Source organism: Vulpes vulpes, chromosome 12, assembly GCF_048418805.1.
Source record: "Vulpes vulpes isolate BD-2025 chromosome 12, VulVul3, whole genome shotgun sequence".
Taxonomy (NCBI): domain Eukaryota; kingdom Metazoa; phylum Chordata; class Mammalia; order Carnivora; family Canidae; genus Vulpes; species Vulpes vulpes.
In genome coordinates, this window is record NC_132791.1 from 22,253,113 (window position 1) to 22,276,433 (window position 23,321).

At 51.9% G+C, this 23,321-nt stretch overlaps 3 protein-coding genes across 11 annotated transcripts in view; 2 read left to right on the forward strand and 1 right to left on the reverse strand.

Annotated features, from left to right (window-relative positions):
• The window catches only part of TLN1 (talin 1), a 32,817-nt gene extending 32,130 nt beyond the window's left edge, over positions 1-687 (forward strand). For all 6 annotated transcript variants that reach the window (XM_072727957.1, XM_026013271.2, XM_072727958.1 and 3 more), the window contains one exon: positions 113-687. In XM_072727957.1, the coding sequence (XP_072584058.1) occupies positions 113-238 (126 nt within the window). In that variant the 3' untranslated portion in view covers positions 239-687. The remainder of the gene's footprint in view (positions 1-112) is intronic.
• A 7,309-nt stretch (positions 688-7,996) lies between these two features.
• Positions 7,997-15,626, forward strand: TPM2 (tropomyosin 2). 4 transcript variants are annotated; one of them, XM_026013238.2, is made up of 9 exons: positions 7,997-8,309; positions 8,730-8,855; positions 11,742-11,875; positions 11,967-12,084; positions 12,176-12,246; positions 12,690-12,765; positions 12,942-13,004; positions 13,162-13,231; positions 14,427-15,626. In XM_026013238.2, the coding sequence occupies exons 1-9, from the start codon at positions 8,196-8,198 to the stop codon at positions 14,507-14,509; spliced, it is 855 nt and encodes a 284-aa protein (XP_025869023.1). In that variant the 5' UTR covers positions 7,997-8,195; the 3' UTR covers positions 14,510-15,626. The 4 variants fall into 4 exon arrangements, with proteins under 4 accessions (XP_025869023.1, XP_025869021.1, XP_025869020.1 ...); XM_026013236.2 differs by lacking the exon at positions 12,690-12,765 and adding an exon at positions 12,378-12,453 and having other exon boundaries at positions 8,051-8,309; XM_026013235.2 differs by lacking the exon at positions 12,690-12,765 and adding an exon at positions 12,378-12,453 and having other exon boundaries at positions 8,051-8,309; positions 15,478-15,626.
• Positions 15,627-16,718: 1,092 nt separating this feature from the next.
• Positions 16,719-22,433, reverse strand: CA9 (carbonic anhydrase 9). Its single transcript, XM_026013290.2, has 11 exons — positions 21,930-22,433; positions 21,084-21,113; positions 20,668-20,838; positions 20,355-20,497; positions 20,185-20,277; positions 19,075-19,141; positions 18,061-18,218; positions 17,711-17,855; positions 17,554-17,580; positions 17,045-17,126; positions 16,719-16,957 (listed from the first exon to the last, which is right to left on the reverse strand). The coding sequence occupies exons 1-11, from the start codon at positions 22,330-22,332 to the stop codon at positions 16,891-16,893; spliced, it is 1,386 nt and encodes a 461-aa protein (XP_025869075.2). The 5' UTR covers positions 22,333-22,433; the 3' UTR covers positions 16,719-16,890.
• Positions 22,434-23,321: the final 888 nt, after the last annotated feature.

Genomic DNA, 23,321 nt, shown 5'->3' on the forward strand with positions numbered 1-23,321 from the left:
GACGCTCTAAAGGACATTGTCAGCAGGACAGTCACACTGCCTGCACTGGCCCCGTGACCCTGTACCCCAAGCATGTACTCGCTAAACTGAGTCCCGGATCTCCATCCCTCAGATCATTGCTGCACAGGAAGAGATGCTTCGGAAGGAACGAGAGCTGGAAGAGGCGCGGAAGAAGCTGGCACAGATTCGGCAACAGCAGTACAAGTTCCTGCCTTCAGAGCTTCGGGATGAGCACTAGGGCAGCCACTTCTATTTAATGCAGACCCAGCCCAGAGACTGTGCCTGCCACTACCAAAGCCTTCTGGGCTGTCGGGCCCAAGCCGCCCAACCCCAGCACTCCCCAAAGTGCCTGCCAAACCCTGGGCCTGGTCCTCCCCAGTCCCGCTGCACATCCCCTGTCCCCTCCCTGACTCCAAGTGCCTTCATGCCCTAGGGCCCCCTAAGTGCCTGCCCCTCCCTAGAGTATTAACGCTCCAAGAGTATTATTAATGCTGCTGTACCTCAGTCTGAACCTGCCAGGGCTCCTGCCCGCTGCACCCTGCCAGCAGCTTCCAGCCAGTCCCCACAGCCTTGGCTCTACTCCTCTTTTTTTGATACTGTCTACCCCAACCCCCAACTACCTGTGGGGGCCGCGGGGTTGTAAGCCCCAAACAGGTCATGCTCCAATAAAGGTGATTCCGCCTGCGACCTCTGCCTGGCTTTGTGAGGAGATGGGAGAGTCCTCTTGGGGAAAGGGAATGCGGAGGAGAGACTGGGATTCAGTTCTGTCACCAAGGTCATCTGGCTCAGAAATGGAGTGGGGGCTCATGATGGCAATCTGCCCCCTGCAACCCCTTCCTCCTCCTTGCACCCAGATCCCCAAAGTCACCAGAGCTGGGAAGCCGAGAAGTCCTATTCCTGTTGTCCCCTAGCTCACTGGCCAGCGCCTACACCTCACCAAGTGTCATCATTCTACTGCTAGGACAGCAGCTGCCACTGCTCTTTGTGGCTACCAGGGACACTCCGTTCTTCCTAACTGCTCATGGTATTTGAACAAATCCAGTTCCTGGCCAAACTCAAATTTCCAAAAGCACTTTTGCTGAAAAGAATAAGCCTATAAGATACAAGTGTCTGAGCCTCAGAGAACTATGGCCACAGATTTGGTCAAGGCTATTAACAAGCAAAGAATCCAAGCTGAGGCTGCATCAGGTAGATTCTACTGCTGACCTGGCTGGGGCATGTATAGGCCCTTCCAGACCTTGTTGTTACTCCTGCCTAGAATAGCACTAGAAGAAAATGGAAAAAGCTTGACCTAAGTATAAGGCTTCATTAGGGGGCACAGCTCCCCTCGTGGCCAGGCAGGTACCAGTAGCCCTGTTCCAGGAGCCCTGCTGATCTGGAGGTTTAGTGGAAGAATGAGGTCAGGGAGGTAGATATTGTTTCCATTTCCTTCCACATTCCCCCCCACTCTGCCCACATGGCACGGGCCAGGTGGCCATCCTCTTAGGTCTGCCACAATCCTCATGCATGATTCTTTAACCAGCCCTGTTGCCCAGTATATATCCTTGCCTCTCCCTCCAAGTAAAATTCAACACCACCCACTACTTCTCTTGGACACTTTTCACCTTGAAGCCACATCTTCTATTCCTATTCCATTAGAGTAAGTTTAAAGTAGGTGGAATTACTTTGTCTTCCCCAGGGCAGCCCATCAGGTGCCAACTTCCTACCAACACTCCTGTCACCTGTGATTAATTCATTCAATATTTACTAAGCCATGCCCACACTAAGCACTGGAAAATAGAGATGCATTATCACCTCTCTGACGCAGAGGCCTGGCAACTCCAGTGCATACCACTGTGGCCCCCTCAACCCAGATTCAATGTCCTAGCATCGTGAGTTGAGAACCAGAGAGATCAAATCCCTTCTACAACCTCCCAATAAGCAGTAGTCCAGACTGTCTGAACTCCAGCTATCAGCCCAGGACAGCTGCTTATTCCTGCCACCACTTCGCTGCCATGTCCTTAGGAACTGTGACCAATCACACACCTCTTACTAGTGATGCCTCAGGGAGACCTCTGGGGAGGGGCTCGAATACCCATTAAACCAGCAATTCTGGGCAGCGGTTTAGCACCGCCTGTAGCCCAGGGCATGATCCTGGAGAACCTGGATGAGTCCCACGTCAGGCTCTCTGCATGGAGCCTGCTTCTCCCTCTGCCTGTGTCTCAGCCTGTCTCTCTCTGTCTCTATGAATAAATAAATAAAATCTTAATAAACCAGCAATTCTTAAAACAGCACTTAGGGGTGCCCGAGATGAGAACCTTTCAGGAGTCCATAAGTTCAAGATCATTTTTTTAAAAGATGTTATTTATTTATTTGAGAGAGAAAGAGAGCATGAACAGGGAGGAGAGGGAAAAGCAGGCTCCCGCTGAGCAGGGAGCCTGATGTGGGGCTCAATCCCATGACCCTTTGAGCATGAGCTGAGCCAAAATTGAGGCAGACGCCTAACAGACTGAGACACTCAAGTGCCCCCAAAACCCCAAACCCAAAAGTATTTGTTGCCAATGATATAATTTGAGCTTTCAAGTAAAAATTAGAATTCTAGAAAACTTAGGTCTGCTACCATGAGCTTCATAGCTTCTCAAAACTTAAAACTTAGACTTATCCATTGAAACCAAACATGATATTAAGGAATTTGATTTCTTTTTATAATGCATAATGAAATGTGTTAATATTTGGAACATTTGCATATCTCAGTGGATCAATATTTTCTAAATGACAAATGCATGATGTTACATAATTATCCCTGGGTAAAAAATCCAACCAAAATGCAACACAGACCAACGTAACATAGTACAAAAAAGTTATTGATGTGGTTTCAGATTCCACATTGCAAGTAACCCTTAAGAAACCACCAATTGTCAAGTATTGAGGTAGTAGCAAAGAATATACACAATTACCTGAAAAGACTATAAATATACTACTCTTTTTCCAGCTATATACCTGTGTGAGACTAAATTTTCTTCTGAATATACAGCACTTTAAACAAACCACCCTATAACAATAAAAACACAAGTAGATTTTGAGAATCCATGTCCTCAACTAAGTCAGATATTAAAGAGATTTGTAAAAATGTGATACAACTGCCATCCTCACACTAATTTAGGGAGGTGAATATAGTTTTTACTAAAAACATTTATGTTCAGGGCAGCCCAGGTGGCTCAGCAGTTTAGCGCCGCCTTCAGCCCAGGGCGTGATCCTGGAGACCGGGGATCAAGTCCCACATTGGGCTCCCTGCATGGAGCCTGCTTCTCCGTCTGCCTCTCTCTCTCTCTGTGTCTCTAATGAATAAATAAATAAATAATCTTAAAAAAATAAATTAAAAAAAAATTTATGTTCAAAATAGAAAACTTTTGCACAGTAAAGGAAACCATCAACAAAACAGAAAACGAACAGAAGATATTTGCAAATGATATATCTGATAGAGGTTAATATCTAATATATGTAAAGAACTTATACAATTCAACACCAAAAAAACAATCTGAATAAACATTTTTTCCAAAGAAGGCCACAAACACATAAAAAGATGCTCAACAGTATTGATCATTAGGGAACTGCAAATCAAAATCACAATGAAATACCACTCCACACCAGTCAGAATGGCTAGTATCAAAAAGACAAGAAATAACAACTGTTGGTGAGAATGTGAAGAAAAGGGGACCCTGTGCACTGTCAGTGGGAATGTAAATTGGTGCAAATACTGTGAAAACCAGTATATTCTTCAACAAATTAAAGATGGAAATACTATATGATCCAGTATTTTCTTTTTTTTTTTATTTTTTTATTTATGATAGTCAGAGAGAGAGAGAGAGGCAGAGACACAGGCAGAGGGAGAAGCAGGCTCCATGCACCGGGAGCCCGACGTGGGATTCGATCCCGGGTCTCCAGGATCGTGCCCTGGGCCAAAGGCAGGTGCCAAACCGCTGCGCCACCCAGGGATCCCTGATCCAGTATTTTCACTATTGGGTATCTACTCAAAGAAAATGAAGAGTCTAATTCAAAAAGATATATGCACCCCTATGTTTATTGCAACATTATTTACAATAGCCAAGATATGGAAGCAGCCTAAGTGTCTATGGATAGATGAATAGATGGTGTGGTATACAGATATACACAATAGAATATTACTCAACCATAAAAAATAATGAGATCTTGCCATTTGCAACAACATGGATGGTGGACCTAGAGGGATGGTATTAGGCTAAGTAAAATAAGTCAAAGAAAGACAAATACCATTTGATTTCATGTATATGCAGATTCTAAAAAACAAATGAACAAACAACAAGGGGTGCCTGGGAGGCTCAGTCAGTTGAGCATTCACCTTCAGCTCAGGTCATGATCTTGAGGTCCTGGGATCAAGCCCCATGTTAGGCTCCCTGCTCAGCAGGGAGTCTGCTTCTGTTTCTCCCTCTGCCCCTACCACCACGACCCCTTGCATGCTCTCTCTCTCTCAGATAAATAAAATCTTAAACAATAACAACAAAAACAGACTCTTAAATAGAGACCAAACTGGTGGTTACCAGAGGGGAGGTGGGAGGATGAATGAAATAGATAAAGGGCATTAAGAAGTATAAACTTCCAGTTATAAAATAAATGTCATAGAGGTGAAAAGTACAGCATAGGGAATATAGTCAATAATATTGTAATAACATATGGTGATTACAGTTATGGTGAGCACTGAGTAATATATAGAATTGTTGAATCAATATGTCGTACAATGGAAACTAATATAACATTGGATGTTAATTATACATCAATTAAAAATCCTGTATGTTAAAAAAATCCTTTATGTTAACAGGGTCAATGTATAATGGGTTTATTTCTGTCATTTTTAATGAATTAATAAATATTTTAAATTTCTCAGTTTCCATTTTATTTTTTTTAAGATTTTATTTATTATTTATTCATAGAGACACAGCTAGAGAGAGAGACAGAGACACAGGCAGAGGGAGAAGCAGGCACCATGCAGGGAGCCTGATGTGGGACTCGATCCCGATCCCGGGTCTCCAGGATCATGCCCTGGGCTGCAGGCGGCACTAAACCGCTGTGCCACCGGGGCTGCCCTCAGTTTCCATTTTAATATGTTAATTATTGATAGATATAATCCACTTCAACAAAAGGTTTTTGGATCTTCAAACCATTCTTAATTTGTAATAATGTAAGAGGTTCTAAGACCAGTAAGTTTGGGGGCAGGGGGAGTTTGAGAACTGCTGCACTAGACCATGAGTTCCTTTAGATCCAGATAATAAAAAAAAAAAATCCAGATAATATTAATATTTCTGTGTGCGTAAAAAGTTTACCCAGCAAAAGTTTATGGAGTGTCAACTCATGCCTGATGCTTTGCTAGGCTTTGGGGATTTGGATTTGAATAAGATAGTCCCTGTTCCAGAGAACTTACCCACCAATGAAGAAGACCCATAGGTAGGTACAAGAACAATTATAACAGGAATTCTGAGAATTATAGGAGCCTACACCAAGAACACACATCCATTAGGTGAAGGAAATGAGACAGGCAGTGGTCAGGGAAGGCTTCCCAGAAGGGCTATCATTTGATCTGAGTTTTTTTTTTTTTAATTTAAAGATTTTTTTATTTATTCATGATAGACACACAGAGAGAGAGGCAGAGACACAGGCAGAGGGAGAAGAAGGCTCCATGCCGGGAACCCAACGGGGGACCCTATCCCAGGACTCCAGGATTGTGCCCTGGGCCAAAGGCAGGCGCCAAACCGCTGAGCCACCCAGGGATCCCCTGATCTTAGTTTTTAAGGCCACCAGAATCAGCCCACAGAAGAGCATTTTTTTTAAAGATTTTTATTTATTTATCCGAGAGAGAGAGAGAGAGAGAGAGAGAGAGAGAGAGAGAGGCAGAGTCAGGCAGAGGGAAAAGCAGGCTCCCCACACGGAACCCGATGCAGGACTCCATCCCAGGTCTCCAGGATCACTCCCCGGGCTGAAGGCGGCGCTAAACCGCTGAGCCACCCGGGCTGCCCCAGAAGAGCATTTTAGACAGAGGCAACAAAATGCAGAAAAGGTGGAAGCTTTAAGAAAAGTAAGGCTATTCCCAGGTCCTGCATATAATTCAGTATGAACGCAGCATGAGGTACAAGTCTGTGTTTTGGGGATGAGGATGGGGATGAAAGGAAATGAGGCAGAGAGATAGGCAGGGGCCAAAACGATGGACTTCAGATACCATATTAAGAAATGTGGATTTCTATCCTCAAAGGAGGGAGGGAGGGAGGAGGGAGGGGTTTTGGACGATTTTAGGATCACATTGGCACCGATTTTTTAAAAGACTCTGCTAACAATGTCAAGGTTCAGTTGAATGAATATATGAAATGGAGACCGAGGAGTAAGACCACATGGGCCACAGGCAGGACCCCGGAGACCTGGCGGAGGGACCTGTGGAGGCAATGTAACCGCAGCATTAAGTGGCTGTGGAAACTGAGGGACAGGGGTGCGCCTGGAAGCCCCCAGGGGTTTAGCACCGGGTGCTGGGAGGGTGGACGGGTCTCCCGCGAGTTTGGGGGCGCAGGGACACGGCTGGAATGAGCACTGCGAGGTCAGGTTGTTCCACGTGTAGCAGGCGGGCAGCTAAGCGGGTCTAAACACGTTTCCGCACCCCGACCCCGCGGCCCGGGCCCAGGGCCCACGTCCCCCCGGTCCCCCCGGTCCCCCCGGTCCCCCCGGTTCCCACGGTCCCCCCGGTTCCCACGGTTCCCCCGGTCCCCACCCCCCCCGCCAGAGCCAGGCCCCCGCCTCGGCCTCAGGGGAGCGAGGCGGGCCGCGGCCGCCGCGTCTCCTCCGCCCGGGCTCCCCTCCCCCTTCTCGGAGCCGCCCTCCCCTTCCTCCCCCCACCCGAGGGAAGACGAACACGGGCAGCCCCGCGCCTCACGCTCGCCACCCGGGCCCCGGCAGCCGCCTCCGCCCCCGACTCCCGACGCCGGGGCTCCCCAACTCTCCCCCTCGCCCCCCGCCTTCCCCGCCCCAGGCCGGCCCCGCCTCCCCACGGGGAAACAGCCCAAAAAAGGGCAGAAAAGAAATTTTGGCGTAAAGTTGGCCCGCAGGAGGAGACGGGAGAGTCCGCAGGGAGAAGGGGCGGGGAGGCGGGGCGGCCGGGGCCCAGGGAAAGCGGGGCGGGGGGAGGGGCCGGGGAGGGGCAGGGGGAAGGGGGGAGGGGAGGGGAAGGGGGGAGGGGGCGGGAGCGCGCCGCGCCGCGCCGGCCCGAGCCACCGCGCAAATATGCGGGGCACGTGTGGGGGCAGGGCGGGCGGGGTGCGGGGCGGGGTGCGGAGCTGGGTACCTGGGCGCCCCGCCACCGTAGAGGAGGGGCCCTGGCTCCTGGGGCAGGGGCTGGGAGGGGAAGCGAGGGGAAGGGAGGGCAGGCCCGCCCTCCGGGGGCAGCAGGCCGGACCCCGCTCCGCACTGGGCCGGGGCTCTGGGGGGGAAAAAAAAAAAATCCCCTCCTGCCTCAGTTTCCCCAAGTCCCCGGTGAGACTCACCGCTGTCACTACCACGTCGGGAACGCAGACGCAGAGTCTGGGACTCAGGGTAAACTGAGGTACTCGAACCACGGAGGAGCCCCGCCTCCCAAGAGACATTTAATCCAGGGGGATTTACAGGAAACTTCTAAATTAAGGGCAGCGGCTGCTGCAGCTGAGGGGGGCACGCGGGTCCCTGCGCCCGCGCAGCTGCCGTGAGCTCACGCCCCGAAATAGCCCCAGGGGCCCCAGCCGCAGCTGCCACTGCGCCGGGCTGTCACTCAGAGGAAACGCAGAGCCCCCAGCCCGACGGTCCCCTCCCCTCCGCAGGGCCAGGGTTTCTCCAGCGGACCGTACCGGCTACTTTTACCTTCCGACGGCTGGGGGTGGGGGAGGGGAGGAGCCCCGAGGGGGGCGGCCCCGAGGGGGTGGGCACAGGGGGCGGCCGCCGCCCCCCCACCAGGCTGCGCTTCTGCCCCTACAAGGTTTGCGCGGCGATGGGGGAGGGTCCCGGCCCCCGGCTCCGCCCGGTCCCTCCCAGCCTTTTAGGCGCCCGCGCGGCTGGGACATCCCAGTCCGGCTTGGTCCTCCTCGCCCGCCACCCGTGCGCCCAGTCCGCGCAGCCAGCCCAGCTCGTCCCGTCCGCACTGCCCGCCGGCCGGCCCGCCCCCCACCGCAGCCATGGACGCGATCAAGAAGAAGATGCAGATGCTAAAGCTGGACAAGGAGAATGCCATCGACCGTGCGGAGCAGGCCGAGGCCGACAAGAAGCAGGCTGAGGACCGCTGCAAGCAGGTGGGGGCCCCGGACCCAGCGCAGCCCCCTCCTCCCCAACAAGGGAGGGGTAGGCCCTGCCCTGTGCCCCCTAGCCTGAGGCCTGCAGTCCCAGGCTCACCCATCCAGTACCATCAGGGACCTGACCAAAGCCACACTTAATCTCACCCACCATAGCCTAGGGAGCTGCAATCCCCCAATTTCCACACCTGCCCCTGCAAAGCAGGGGCAGCCCCTGCAAAGCAGGGGCAGCCCCAGCTTTGGGAGGCTGGAAGCTTTCTGTCCTACCAGGTCCCCTTCAACCCCCCTGGCTGCACTGTCTTTCCCCTACTATCCTGCTTCCTTCCTGACAGCCCCTAAATATCTTTTAAAATCTCCCTCATACAACCTTGCCTCCTTCCTGACCTCAGGGCCCAACTAACCAAGGCCTCTCTCCCGCAGTTGGAGGAGGAGCAGCAGGCCCTCCAGAAGAAGCTGAAAGGAACAGAAGATGAGGTGGAAAAGTATTCTGAGTCAGTGAAGGACGCCCAGGAAAAACTGGAGCAGGCTGAGAAGAAGGCCACCGACGTGAGTGCGGACCCAGGGTAGGGTGGGAGAGTGCACTGGGAGGGGTCCCAGACACGGGGAAGTAGGGGAAAGAGGACCTAGACATCCCCAGTACCAGAACAGAAATGGTTTCCTCTCAGAAACCCAGGCTAGGGCAAGCTTGCACAATTAATCTAAGGCAGTGGGTAAATCAAAACCACCCACCACTTCCCCCAGAAGACAGCCCTGTAACTCCATTTGGTTCCAGCTCTTAGAATGTACAGTGATCAAGCAGTGTGAGTCATCATAGGGGGTGGGTGGTACAAGAATTTACCATCTACCTCAATTAATCCTCTAGCTGGAAGTGGAGAAGAGGCTGCAGCTGCATTTGTGGGGTATGGGTGTAGGTACTATTGGGTAGGAGGGGGGAGAGGAATCCAGAGATGGGATCTGACTTGAGTTACACCCCTGGGGGGCCATTAGAAATTCCCGGGCCTTGACCTCTGGCTCCAGCAGCCCTGCTGTGCACTGGGACCCAGCTCAGGTTCTAATGGCCCCTCATTTACCCTCATTAAGCTGTCAGCCTTGAGACCAGGCCAGGCCACAGGGCAGAGGGACAGGACCACAAATGCCAAGGCAGCCACCTTAGCAGGTCCTGTTTGCTCAGATTTCTCTGCCCACCTCACATCCCCTAGCCAGACTTCTCTGTCTTCTGCCGTTCCCAACCCCCACCTTGAGGTTGGGGAATAGCCATATGACTTTGCATATGGTACTTGTACTGTTCTCTGCCTCAGTTTCCCCACTTGCCTTCCATCCAGGATTAAAATAAGCCTATAATTGGAGATATGGAAGGATTAGCAAAAGTATGTCTGAACATCTGAGATCTGAGATGACATTACTGTTTATGTTGACCATTACCCATGTTCCCCAACCCCCACCCCAGGTTGGTTTCTCTGACCTCCAGGCTTGGTTTTGGTTCTCCCCCAGCCCTGGCACTTGGGAGGGAACTGACCTACAGCTGCTAGCAAAGACAGCCCTGGGCATCTGACGCTCTATAAATAACTAAGGCCCAGTGCAGCTGGAAGCAGGACTGGAAACCCAAGGAGCTGGGTGGGGGCTGGAGGGGAGGAGGGGAGGCCGAGGACAGAGCTGGGGACTCAGGGCAGTAGTGCCAGGAGTCAATAGCAAACACTGCCCGGACTTATTGTATGACCTTGAACACCGCACTTCACTCACACCGTGCCTCGGTTTCCCCCTTCTCTCTTCATGTTTATCCAGTAGGGACAGTAGTGCCTATCCTCTAGTTGGAGAGCAGCATCCATAACCAGGAAGAGCTTGAGAAACGGAAAATGGCAAATATCAGTCCTGTGATGAGGACCCCAGGACTTCTCAGACTCTTCAGAGCCATTTGTCCTCCTACTATCACAAAGAGGACTTTCCTTTTATAGAGTCTCATCATTCTCTAGAGTGGACCCCTGAGGTTCTCCCAGGGTCATTCTTCCCAACCCCCAGTGCTGTCCCCAGAATCCTTCCACACTGAGTCATCTGGCCCTCTGCCCACGATGGCCTTTGCCACTCTAGGTGGCCTAAAGCACCTGGAGGACAAGCTACTACTTTCTATATATGGTGCTGTGTTTCCCCTGCTGTAGGGTACCACCCAGGACCTGCTTCCTACACCCTCTGCCCCCAGGGCTGCCACCCATCCCTTCCTGCTTTCACTTCTTCCCCTACACTGGCCCTTTCTCCTTTCCAATCTTAAACCTTGAGGTCGTTGTCTCTGAGGGAGAGACAGGGATAACCTAACATTTATGGAGTGTGGATTCTGCAGGCAATGTGCTCAGGTGCTTTCTGCATATTATTTGATTGTTTCCCAAACTTGGCTTATCATCAGAATCACTTGGAAGCTTAAAAAAAAAAAAAAAAAAAAAAAACTAAAAGATTTCCAAGCTCTTGCCCTGGAGATCTCATTTCAGTGGACCTAGCATGGAGCTAGAGAGCCTGTTTAGTTTTATAAGCCTCCCACCCGGTCCTGTTGATTATTAGAAGTGCTGTGTTATCTTAGAACAGCCTACAGAGGAGGAACTGCTTGTGTCAACTCAGATTTAAAATTTACAAAGGAGGAATCCCAGGCCTCGAGAGATGAAATAAGTTGTCCAAGGTCACACAAGTGTCGAGTGAGCTCACAGATGTCAGTCTGACTGAGAGCCGATGCTCTTAACACCAAACTGCACTGCTTCCCTCACTTTCCTTCATGGGAGGCCCATCTTGGCTCTGCCCTCTCATTTTCGGAAGGTATCATTTTCCATGGACCATCCCCCAAACCTCCAAGGTTTTGCCTCCATATTGCAGATCAGGGGCTGAATATGTATCACTCACACTGCCCTGCACCGCCTCCAGCAGCCTCCCCCTGGGCAAGAAGCCCCTTGTTACAGCCTGGAGTGTCTCCTCTGGGCCAGAGAGCCTCCTGAGGCCCTAGCTGGGAGTCTGCCTGGCAGCCAGTGACATCACAGAGCTTAACTCAGTGATTGGCTATTTTTAGCAGTGGTGGGATCTGGTTGGCCTGATTTTCCTCACCCCTTAGCTGAGCCAGGCTTTGCCCTGGAGGAGTCAGGGCTCCTCAAACCTGGTCTGAGCACTGGAGTGCTTTCAGCGACGCAGAAGGACCTGCAGATAACTATCAGGAAAATAACCATGCACAGTGCTAGAAGAGTCCCTGGAGCAGGGGAGTGGAGCTCGTTAAGGAATGCACGTTTTGGGCTGGGAGTACAGAGTCTGAATAGAAGATGGCTGGTTAGGGGGAAAAATAGACAAAGTCTGGAAGCTAGGAAACAGATTCTTTCTCACAAGAATCTTACCAGCCTCTGGAACCTTTCTGATCCTCATCCAAGACAGACAAAGCCCCTCTGACTTCTGGCCTTTGATCCACAGGCCGAGGCAGATGTGGCCTCCCTGAACCGCCGCATTCAGCTGGTAGAGGAGGAGCTGGACCGGGCGCAAGAGCGCCTGGCTACAGCCCTACAGAAGCTGGAGGAGGCTGAGAAGGCAGCTGACGAGAGTGAGAGGTGGGCTGGGGGCCTCCCAGGGGGTGGGCCGGGGAGGGGCGGGCAGCCTGTCTCTGCTGGTCCTGACCCCACTTCTGCCCCTGCCTCTCAGAGGAATGAAGGTCATCGAAAACCGAGCCATGAAGGATGAGGAAAAGATGGAGCTGCAGGAGATGCAACTGAAGGAGGCCAAGCACATCGCTGAGGATTCAGACCGCAAATATGAGGAGGTGACAGCCCTACCCCACTTCCTTCTCCCCGTCAATTCCCAGATACTCCCAGCCACTCACCAGGGCTCTTCTTCTGTCCCTTTCCCCCCAGGTGGCCAGGAAGCTGGTGATCCTGGAAGGAGAGCTGGAGCGCTCAGAAGAGAGAGCAGAGGTGGCTGAGAGGTAAGGCTACCTGGGGATAGCAAATGAAACTCAGCCTGGTCCCGTGGCTCTGGGGCAAGTGGGAGGCAGTTTCCCAGGCTTGGGGCCATAGGGACAGGTCCTGTCCTCTGACCCCTAACTGCTGCCCCCAGCCGAGCCAGGCAGCTGGAGGAGGAACTCCGAACCATGGACCAGGCCCTCAAGTCCCTGATGGCCTCAGAGGAGGAGGTAGTGACCTCAATGGGCAATGGTGCTTTCTTTTAGCTCACCTGCTCCCCAGTCTCAGGCTGCTCTCTCACCTGTTGGGGGTTGGGAAAGGCCTTGGGCTTACAAACTCTGCCTGCTGTCACTCTCACAACTCTGCTCTTCTCTTCTCTCCTCCACCCCTTCCTCACTGTGCCATCTCCACTGTCTCCCACACTGTGTCCTCACACCCCCCCTCCCCTGCCACACACCCCCTACAGTAAATGTGGGGACCTAGAGGAGGAGCTGAAAATTGTTACCAACAACTTGAAATCTCTGGAAGCCCAAGCGGACAAGGTAGAAGGGGGTAGAGGGCCAGTGAGGATGGGGTCCTGCAGGGGAGGGAGGTGATGGGCCCAGGCAGGGAGGGGCTTGGTGTTCCCTGGAGACAAGATCAGGAGTAGCCTGTGGGCTCAGTGGAGTGAAAGATTTATGGGGGCAATCTACTGATGGCATATGTATGTCCCTAAAAGTATTCCACCAAAGAAGATAAATATGAAGAGGAGATCAAACTGCTGGAGGAGAAGCTAAAAGAGGTGAGAGTCCTTCCAGTCCCCACTCTCCCCTCGAGCCCCCCTGTCCCTGCCAGAGAGACTGCCTATGGCAAGAACTTTGGGGATAGGGATGGAAGAGGAGAGGTTGACTGGGAGGGCCAAATTTTTGTCATTCCTCCCTCTTAACCTTTACGCCCAGGCTGAGACCCGAGCAGAGTTTGCCGAGAGGTCTGTGGCAAAGTTGGAGAAGACCATCGATGACCTGGAAGGTAAAGGGATACTCCCCTGTACCCCCAAACCTCTTTAAGTGGGTCCATGCTGCCCATGACTGTACATCTGTCCCTTATTTTCCCATTGCATTTGTCCTGGATAAATTAGTGTTGGACCACCTAGGACTCCAGCAGCTCCAGGAGCTGTGCCCACCATTCAAGTGCTTGCATCTGGTTGCAGCATACCAACTCCAGTGCTTCTCAAACTTGAATGCATATGAGAACACCTCAGGGAATTTTTAGTTATTTTTTAAACTTTTTTTTTTTAAGCTTTTATTTATTTATTCATTAGAGACACAGGCAGAGGGAGAAGCAGGCTCCATGCAGTGAGCCTGACATGGGACTCCAGGATCACACCCTGGGCTAAAGGTGGCACTAAATCAGTGCTGAGCCATCTGGGCTGCCTGAGAATTTTTATAACACAGATTCCTGAATCCTACTTCAAAGTGATTCCTGACTCTGGGCTTGAAGAATCTGTATGTCTGACAAGCTGCCTGGTAATGGCAATGCTGCTGGTCCTCAGACCACTGGCCTAGACAATTCTGTCTTCAGGTGCAACACAATACACACTATATCACAAAGATCTTTTTATTAAGTATAGTAGAGGGATTTGATTTAATATCTATGTTTTTATGACATTAATGGGAAATACTATTTTAAGCTAGATTTGATGAAAACAAACACCCAGGTATATTTGCCAATCTGTGGCTGTTTCTCATTAGTAGCAAAAATGTCCTTCCTATCTAAACTGTATTTTCTTTTTATTTTATGATAACTCTTTCACTTTCTAAATGCCCACTTCTTGTGCTTCCAGCCTTCTCAGGCAAGCCATAATTTTATCTCCAAACTTTAGGACCTTAGACCTTTCAGGCTCTAGCACCCTCCCCTTGAAGCAAGCACTCCCACTTATTCAAAACACTGTGCCCCCAAGTTCCTGGGGAAGGTAGGAGCTCCAGAGGGGGAAGAACCGATTTGGGCTACAGAGAAAAATAAAAAAAGACAGGGGTACAGAGAGGGGAAGAAGGAGCCCTCATGGCTGTCCAGCCTGTTCTCTGGTCTATTTCTCTCACTCCATCTTTGTCCACTTCTGACTCTTATTCTCTTTCCATTACCCTCTCTCCTTCCTTTCCTCTTTCCCTCCATTCCCTCTCCCCACACTCCTACCTGGCCTCCCTCCCTTGAACCACCCCCCCAGATGAAGTCTATGCACAGAAGATGAAGTACAAGGCTATCAGCGAGGAGCTGGACAACGCACTCAACGACATCACCTCCCTCTGAGCCCCACGCCAATGTGGCCCCCTCAGCCCATTCTCTCCTCCCTTTCCATTCTCTCTGTGGGCAGGGGGCAGAGAGGAGGCACAGAATGGCCAGCATCGTGCAGCCAGGCTGGGTGCAGCCTTGGAGAGCTCCAACCGCACTTGCCGCCCACCTTGGCACATGCTTCAACCTCCTATCCACCCACTCCACTCTCCAGCCTCTACCTCTTTCTGCTGCTTAATAAACTCACCTTGGTCTCGGTGCTGTTTTCCTGCCCTGCAGAGAGCACTTCCATCACTCCCACAGAGATCCTGGCTTTTTTGCAGACAACCCCAATCTTGTGACAACCCCCCCATACTGAGCTCACCCACAGAACACTGTAATGCACATAGAACCCCCCACCCCGTCTATCACTGTCTTGCTGCACGTGGGCACACACTACCCGTCAATCCCCGTGGGCCCTCTGCCACCTCTGAGAGCCTTGCTCTTGCATTCACCCAGGCACCCAGGCCCGTCGCTGACCTCACAGCACCCTGTTGCAGTGCCAGGAGAAAGAGGGGGCTGGCAGGGAGCCAGGTGGGGAGGGGCTGAGGAAGGGCCAGGTGGTGGTGGGAGGTCTGGGGTGAGGTTTGGGAAGACACTGGATGCTGACATGGGGCTTTCGCTGCAGGTCTGTTTTCTGCCTGAGTCTTGTCTGTCTGTCTGGCCCACCCTTTTCTGGCTCAGTCTTTGTCTTTCCTCCTGTTTCCAACTCTCTTAAACCTTCCAAAGAAGGAGGTAAATTAGTTAATGACTCAGCCTCCCCATCCCACCCTTAGGCCCCTGAAGCCCTCAGGGAGGTCTCCGTGTATGTCTCAGTTAGTCTGTCCATTTGCCCCTGGTTCGGGCTCCTCAGATCCCTTCATGCTCAGGTCTCCCTGTGCCTCCACCCCCCTCCCAGCCTGTCTCCTCCTCCTTCTCCCCTCCTCACTTGCTGCTTCTCCTCACAGAGACCTTGGCCAGTGCCAAGGAGGAGAACGTGGAGATTCACCAGACTCTTGACCAGACCCTGCTGGAGCTCAACAACCTGTGAGGGTGGCTCAGCCCCAAGCCGGGCTGTCGGCGCCACCCCAACGCAATAAAGTGGATGTTACTGGCATCACAGGGCCCTTTCAGCCTCTCTCTGGTGTTGGCGATGGTGGTGGTAGTCTTACAAAGTGGAAAAGCGGAGAGGATGCCCGAGGAGAACAAAGGAATGAGCAGAGCCTGGTCCATGCTCCACTGTAGGACTTCCTTTTCTAAGGGAGTCGAGGGGTGGGGGCCCTGAGTTCACTGAGGGTTCTGAACGGGCTGTGTGAAGCAGAGAGGGCCCCTCGGGGCTGGGGGAACATCCGGGCCCTTACTACCCTCAGGGCAAAGGAGCTGCCAGACAACACAATCTGAAGGCAAAACTGCAAAGCTACACAGATTTTACTGGAGCAGGGTCAAAGCCCCAAAGCCGCACTATGATTTTAAGCCTAGAGGCTAAGCCTGCCCTACCCAGACAGACTGCTGTGTGGATGCCCCCAGCCATTCGACCTCAGTCACTTTATTATTTTTTTTTAAGATTTTTATTTATTTACTTGAGAACAGAGAGGGAGAGGGAGAAGCAGATCCCTGCTGAGCTGGGCTCCGTCCCAGGACCCTGGGATCATGACCTGAGCTGAAGGCAGATTCTTAACCTACTGAGCCACCCCAGGGGCCCCAAGTCACTTATGCCCCCTTCCCATCTGTGCTAGGCAGTAATGCCCCCCCCCCCCCCCCCCCCCATCAAAGATGTCCACACCCTAATCCTGTGAAATGTTACCTTCCTGGGAAAAGGAATTTCATGATTGACCTAAGGATTTTGAAATTGGGAGAGTATCCTAAATTATCTAGACAGGTCCAATTGTAATTACAATGGTTCTTACAAGAGGGAGGTAAGACCCAAGGTAGTTGTAAGACATGACAATGGAAGCAGGAGACTGGAGTGATCTGAGGAAGAGGCCACAAGCCAAGGTATGCTTGGCTTCTAGAACCTGGAAAAGGAAACCCCCTCCCTTCAAAGTGTCCAGAAGGAACCAGCCCTTATGACACCTTAACTTCAGCCCAGAAGATTCATTTTGGACTTCTGACCTCCAGAACTCTAAGAGGATAAATTTGCATTATCATTCAGTTTGTGGTAATTTGTTAAAGGCAGCAGCAATAGGAAATAAATACACCATCATCCTGATTTAGGGAACAAAGCTGCCTTCCATATATTTTATTAGAAACATTTATTTTAAAAAAATATTTGAACCTTAAGAAGGAAGTGGTATAAAGGGTAGGAAAGGACAAAGTCTCCAGCTCCCCCTCAGATTCTTCTGGTTGGCTTCTCTCTGCACATTCTCCAAGTTCCAAGGCCTCTAGGCAACAGTCTCTGTGACCTCTGCTGGGTGATAGCTAACATTCCCTTTGGTCCCATTCCGGAGTCTGCACAACACAAAAGCCCAATCAGAAAGATGAGTTCATTTGCATCCAGCTAGGTGGGGCAGTGCCTGAGGAAGAGGATAAGTATACCTTCCCTGCTTTCTCATTTGCACAATGAAGGCGATGCTGGTGACAGCAAAGAGGAGGCCAAAAACCACGGCCAGGATGTCACCTGGAGGAAGAGGAGAGGCTGCCTCAAAGTGAAGAGGAGTCTGTAGGATTCCCTCAGCCTGCTTCAGTGTATCCCCCACCTCTGACCCCCAGATTCTCCAGCTGCCCTCAGTGTTAGAATCCAGAAGAGGTCATCAAAGGGATGGGAGTGGATACACAAGAAGGAGTAAGATAAGCACCTTTTTTTCTTACCTAAAAACAAAATAAAAGAGGCTGTTTGGGAAGGAAGAAGCTAAGAGATTCCCGGAGCTTCATTCTAACCAACTTGCTCTGGGGACAATAGGAGTACCCCCTCCCCCTTGATCTGACACTGTCTTATTGGGGTTGGAGGTCTGTTCTTCAGAAAAGGAGAGTGGGTAGAGGTGGTCCTACCCCTGGGGCTAAATGATACCAAGGCATCAGGAGCCAGAGAAGGGGCACAGACTCACCAGCACCAAGGCAGGAATTCAGGTGGACTGAAGAGAAAAAAGACACATTAGAACCAGGGGCTGTGACTACCAGTGACATGGGAGGATGAGGGACCTGGGGTGGGGGTGGGGGGGAGAGGGAGGGAACATGGCAATATGGGTCACCACAAAGCTGCACCTGGCTCAAAAGACCTGGGGCTGCTCTCCACTTGAGCAGGGAAGGAGGCCTCGATTATTCGCCCATTCAAAGGCTGTGTGGCTCGGAAGTTCAGCTGTAGCCGAGAGTCATCAGGTCCCCACAGGGAGCCAGAGAGGGTGTGGAGCTAGGGAGGTCAGTAGATAGTGGGAGTGAGCTCATGACAAGAAAATGAAAGAGTCACAGGCCTATTCACAGCCAGCACCCAGGGCTTCACCCGCTATGTCCCCCACATCCCCCATATGGCCACTTCCTCTGTTTATGCACCTTGATCTCATCCTTATACCCCTTTCCCCCACATCCCCTGTGTGGACACCATGCCCCAGCCCCACCTGCTTAGCACTCAGCCTCACTGTCTGGTTGAACACAGTCCAGATGACCCCCTGGGCACAGGGGGGTGTGGTTAGAGACCCCTCATAGCGGAAGTAGCGGCTGAGGTCAGAGGGCAGCAGCGCGGATACATCCAGTCCTGGGACCCAAGTCTCTGAGTCTGTGGAGAGGACCTATGCTGGAATCCCACCTAGATTGCTTCTCTCCAAAGCTTTGGGGTATAGGGGTACAACTTCATCTCCCAGAAGCCATGCTGATGCAACTTCCTGAGACCACCTCTTTCTTCACTGTGTCCCTTCCCATAACTCAGCACAAGACATAACTCATAAGAAAGTGCCATGAGTCTTCACAGAGTGAAAGAAGTTCTCCCTAGGTCCTGCCTGAGTCTTCACTCTTACTTTGCCTCCTACGATAACAAGCTGCACTATGGATTTAAGCCCAAATGAATCAAAAGGAAAAATGAGCTGAATAGCTTGTAAACAAATATAGACATTTGAAACCATAAAAAACACACAAAAACTCAAAAGCACAGTTCCTCTAGTTCAGTAAAATGTAAGTAGAGTAGTGAGATTTAAAATAACTCAGAGTGGCTGAGAAGGGAAATATTCCCAACAAAAGTACAAATTTAAAATATTTGATGCTTATTAAGGAGAAATCGTTTTCAGAAATATTTTTGCTCCCCAGACTCAACCTCTGAAATTTCAAACACTTTTTTTTTTTTTTTGGTCGTGTTTTGTGTCTTTTATTGGTTTTTGTTTGATTTTGGGTTTTGTGGGGTTTGGGGTTTTTTTTAGGGGGGTGAAGTGGGGTTTTTGTCTGTCTTGGTTTTTAGCCATAAAGCTTGTGGGCCTCTGCTCAGCTTTATAGTTATTGTCAAGGTCATAGTCAGTCATTTCACACATTGTTTCCCTTCCTGTGGGAGGGAGCCAATCATCCATTCTCACTCCTGAGACTTCCCAAGGACAGTTCTTTATGAACAAGGGTATTGAGGACAGTGGCCAGACCAACAAACTCACCTTCTTCAGTGATTTCTTCCAAATGTGACAGCAACTGCTCATAGGCACTGTTTTCTTCTGGACCCTCCTGGGAAATGACAGTACAAGACAGGTTCTTATAGGCATCTAGGGCTATGGCTGGAGGCCTGAAGGTGAGGTGGGCTTTGCAAACTCCTCCCGTTTCTCAGCTCTGAGGATGCGGAGAGAACATACAATCTTGTGTATTACTACTTGGTCGATTTACTCTAGCAGGTTACTGACCTAACCTGCTTGGTTTCAATGGCAAATTGGAGAAGCAGGAAGATGGGCCACTTGACTGTGACCTGGGTCCTGCTATCTTTTCCAGTCTCACTGATCCTACCTCCACATACACACTCATGGTCTCCCCACAGAAAACCATAATAACTTTTGTATTCTCATTTCCTCTACATTCACCTTAAGAGTTCATGTGTTTGAGTTTTGGAGCAAGGACATCCTATCTCAGATGCCTTCTCTGAACTTTGTGCTGTGAGGCTGGCGTTAAAGAGTCAGTTAGGCAGTGACTGAGCCTAGAAGGTATCTCTCCATCATCCCTGCATTTTACTAGTCTCTTCTAATCACTATGTAGGTAGCCCTGATTGTTACAGGCCCCAAAGAGGTCACTAAATATTTCTCTAGGCTTTACTGCATTTCACAAAGCGGAAATTATGAGTTATAGGAGTATTTAAGAAACTCCTCTTCCTGGTGTCCCTTCTGTTCCACCTGCCATTCCCTGAGTGTATCATAGTCCACATATAATGTTGGCTCTGCATGGAATATCTCCCTTTCCTTCCCACTACTGCAGGCTTCAAGTCTGACCTCTGGGAACTTTCTTCTGACCACCTCTGCTATGTGTGTGCCCTCCCTATGTGCCTTTCATTGTCAGCTGCCTCCACCGGGTGTGGGCTCCTTACAGTCAAGGAGCCAGGGTTTCTGAGTCCTTTGTGTGGCTCAGTGCCTGGCTCACAGTGCGTGTTGGATGAATTAATGACTGAATGAGGCCTGCCAGGTGCCAGGGTGAGTGTGTTAGGATGGGGTCTCCCAGGTCAAGCTACACTGAGCCCTGGGGCGTGGCGTGGGGAAGCAGGGAATAGGGGTGTCCAGCGCTGGTACCTGCAGAAAGGCGGCCAACACGGCCAGCCCCCCCGGGCGTCCCAAGGCCTCCTCAACTTTGGCAAATGCAGTGCTGATGTGAACCACGTGGATCTGGAGAGAAACGGAGGGTAGAAGTGGGCAAGCCCCCCCGCCCAGCGTCCCCCTTGGCCTCGCCGCCGCACGCTCACCTCGGCTGGGAAACGGTGGCCGTCGACCGTGTGCTCCGAGCCCGGGCGGCCCGCGGCCCCCCAGTGCAGGTGCAACTGCAAGGCCCGGTACTCCCGCCCGGGGCCCAGGGCCATCTCCAGCCCCGGAGGCAGGGTCAGCTGCACTGCGAGGGAAGAGCCAGGTGAGCCGGGGGTGGGGGTGGGGGCGGGGGCGGGGGCGTGGGGGGTGTCTAACTGCCAGGCGCGGGCGTGGCCGGCCCCGGCTCTCGGCCCCCGCGGGTGCCCCGACAGGCTCCGCCCCCTCCGGGCCGCTCCGCGGCGGGACCCCCCTCACCGGTGTGGCCATTGTTGCGCAGGCGCAGTTCTGGGAGCGGCGGGAGCTCAAAGCCCACGAGCTCCAGCGGCGGCAGCGCCGGGCAAAAGGCGGCGAGCCGGGGCCGGATATCTACGGGCGACTGGAAGCGGCCCGCGCAGGCTGGGGACACCTGGGGCCAGGGCGGGTCTCCTGGAGCGAGAGAGTGTGGACGGGAAGTCTGGTGACAAGATCAGGGCGGGTTAGGGAAGCGGGGTAGAGAGTGAGAGGGTGCAGTGAGAAGGCATCGGGCGGGAAATAGGAATCGGGGCTGTGCACCGAGAGGGCAGCGGGCCGTGCTGCGGACTGGCAGGCGGGTGCAGTGGGTGGGACGCCCGGGAACCAAAGTTCTGGGGGGTCAGGTCGGCAGAGCAGGGTGCCCAGGTTGGGTGTCTCACCTCCATAGCGCCAATGGCTGTGGTCATCCCCTGCATAAGTGAGAAGGACGGAAAGCCCATATTTAAGCCCAGTCCCTCCCCAGCGGCCAAAAGGAGGTGCGTTCCCCTCCTTGACAGGGGCATAGGAGGTAACGGGAATGCCTTAGGTGGCCAGGTATAAAGCACAACAGATTGCAACCAAACATAACACCATAGCTTGGTAGATCAAAGATCCTACAGGCCCCAGAGATACCAGTTTGCAACCTTGTCTTAGTCTGTAAAGTGGGGGGTGGGGTGGGGAAAGGGGTTTGGTCCCCAGGCCCAAAACAATAGACCCTCTTCCCTTTCTCCCTGTCTCCAACTCCCTTCCCAGGGTTCCTCATTTCTGAGTCTCTTGGTTTCTCAGTCAAAAAACCAGGTTCCCCTACTTACTATTCCTTCTTCCTAAGTCTCGCTTTCCTCATCTGTAGACTGGGGATGCGATGATCTCTACAAGCCCTCCTGGCTCTTCCACTGCTACCCACCCTGCTACCATCTTTCTTCTCTCCCCTCATATTCTTTCTTCTCTCCTCATATCTCTTTCCATTTTCCTCATCTCTTTCTCCTCTCCAACCTCCGCCTTTCTTTTTCGTCTCTTCCTGCTCACCTCTCTCCATCTGTGCTTTTTTGTCTCCCCACAGATCCCCTTCTAGCTCTGAAAGGGGGGAGAGGGGTGTTTAGTGGCATGAGATCCCAAGGGGATGGGAAAGGCTACTGTCAGTGTACAGGCTCCTTTCCTTCACTGAATAATCCCTGCCTGGGCTAGGGTTGAGCACCTGGAGGACAAACCTCCTGGAGCCTAGACTTGGAGGGCTGATGACCACTTACCTTTGTTGTGCCTGTGGGCATTATTCTGGGAGCCTGGGGTGTCCCTGGGCACCTCAACAGTAGGTAGATCCTCTAACTTCAGAGAGTCCTCTTTTCCTGGTTCAGTCTTCATTCCAGATGGGTCCTCCTCTCCAGGTGGGTCTTCCTCTCCAGGTGGGTCCTCCTCTCCAGGCAGGTCCTCCTCTCCATGTGGATCCTCTTCACTGGGTAGGTTTTCCTCATCCAATTGATCATCCTCTCCAGATGAATCTCCTCCCAACCCGGGTGTCCCCTGTATCCGGGACAGGCTCTGGGGATGGACAGGCACCAGGAGTGGCAGTATCAGCAGCAGTTGCACACCAGGGCCCAGAGAAGGGGCTGGGATCAACAGAGGGAGCCAGGGACTGGGGCACAGGGGAGCCATGCGGCTGACTGTGGGGTGTCCCAGACACGGTGTGTACGGGCTGTACGTGCATTGGAAACAGGAGCTGGGTGGGGGAGGAGCAAGCCTGGAGGGGAGCAGGCTGACTCACAGAGGGCCCTTTTGTAGAGATGGAGCCAAAGTCCCGTGGGTCTGCCTGGCCCTGTGCCCCTTCCCCGATACCAAAACCTGGATGGGGGTGGATGTGAGAGGCAGGTATATGCACAGGCAGGAGGTTATCGGGGTCATAGGCTCAGCCTGGAACCCAAGGCACCACCTGGCACTACACAGGCTCTCCCTGGCACCACCCAGCTGCTCACCAGCCAGCCTCAGCTAACCCTGGCCTGCTTCCCAGCCCCAGGCAGAGAAGGGGAAAGACAGGGAGCTGGGGCCTGCACAGCCTCTGGCTGAGAGGGAAGCAGCCCATGAATATATCCCTGGCCGAGCCACAGACCAGATAAAGGGGTAGGACAAGCTGCTGGGGAAGCCTGGGAGTGGGTGGACAGATAGGTAGATGGGAGGCAAATCTGAGTATAAATGAAAAACAGTGTATATAGGAGAGGAACGGTGATATTTTAAAGTAAATTTATTTTTCATCACATTTTTACACCTCTTCTCAAAAACCTTCATTGGCTTCCACCTGCCCATCTTCTTCCTGTAGTTGACTAGAGCTTGTTGGGGGAGCTGCTTCCTACTATTCTCCCTCATATTCCAGCCAAATTAAAGTATTAATTTTTCCCCCAGACCTTTAACCCCCTTTGTTCATCTAGTTCTCACTGCTGGGAATACCATTCAGTCTTATATTTAACAAATATTTATTTAGCATCTACTATGTCCAGCATTAGGCTATGGACTAAAGGTATAGAAATGAATAAGATACAGTCCCTGTCCTAAGGATCTCACTGTCTAGTGAGTGAGGGCAAACACTATCACAATATTCAGGGGAAAGAGATTAATTCTGCCTAAGAAAGTAATACATAAGTAGGCAAAAT

What these genes read in the sequence shown, in the direction of transcription:
- CA9 (XM_026013290.2), bottom strand. Translation starts at nt 22,332, where the DNA reads ATGGCTCCCCTGTGCCCCAGTCCCTGGCTCCCTCTGTTGATCCCAGCC. An exon ending in CAGCCATTGGCGCTATGGAG is followed by an intron (nt 20,839 to 21,083) that starts GTGAGACACCCA and finishes CTCTCGCTCCAG; the next exon opens with GAGACCCGCCCTGGCCCCAG. An exon ending in GAATTCCTGCCTTGGTGCTG is followed by an intron (nt 17,127 to 17,553) that starts GTGAGTCTGTGC and finishes CTCTTCCTCCAG; the next exon opens with GTGACATCCTGGCCGTGGTT.
- TPM2 (XM_026013238.2), top strand. Translation starts at nt 8,196, where the DNA reads ATGGACGCGATCAAGAAGAAGATGCAGATGCTAAAGCTGGACAAGGAG. An exon ending in TGGAAGCCCAAGCGGACAAG is followed by an intron (nt 12,766 to 12,941) that starts GTAGAAGGGGGT and finishes TGTCCCTAAAAG; the next exon opens with TATTCCACCAAAGAAGATAA. An exon ending in GACCATCGATGACCTGGAAG is followed by an intron (nt 13,232 to 14,426) that starts GTAAAGGGATAC and finishes CCACCCCCCCAG; the next exon opens with ATGAAGTCTATGCACAGAAG.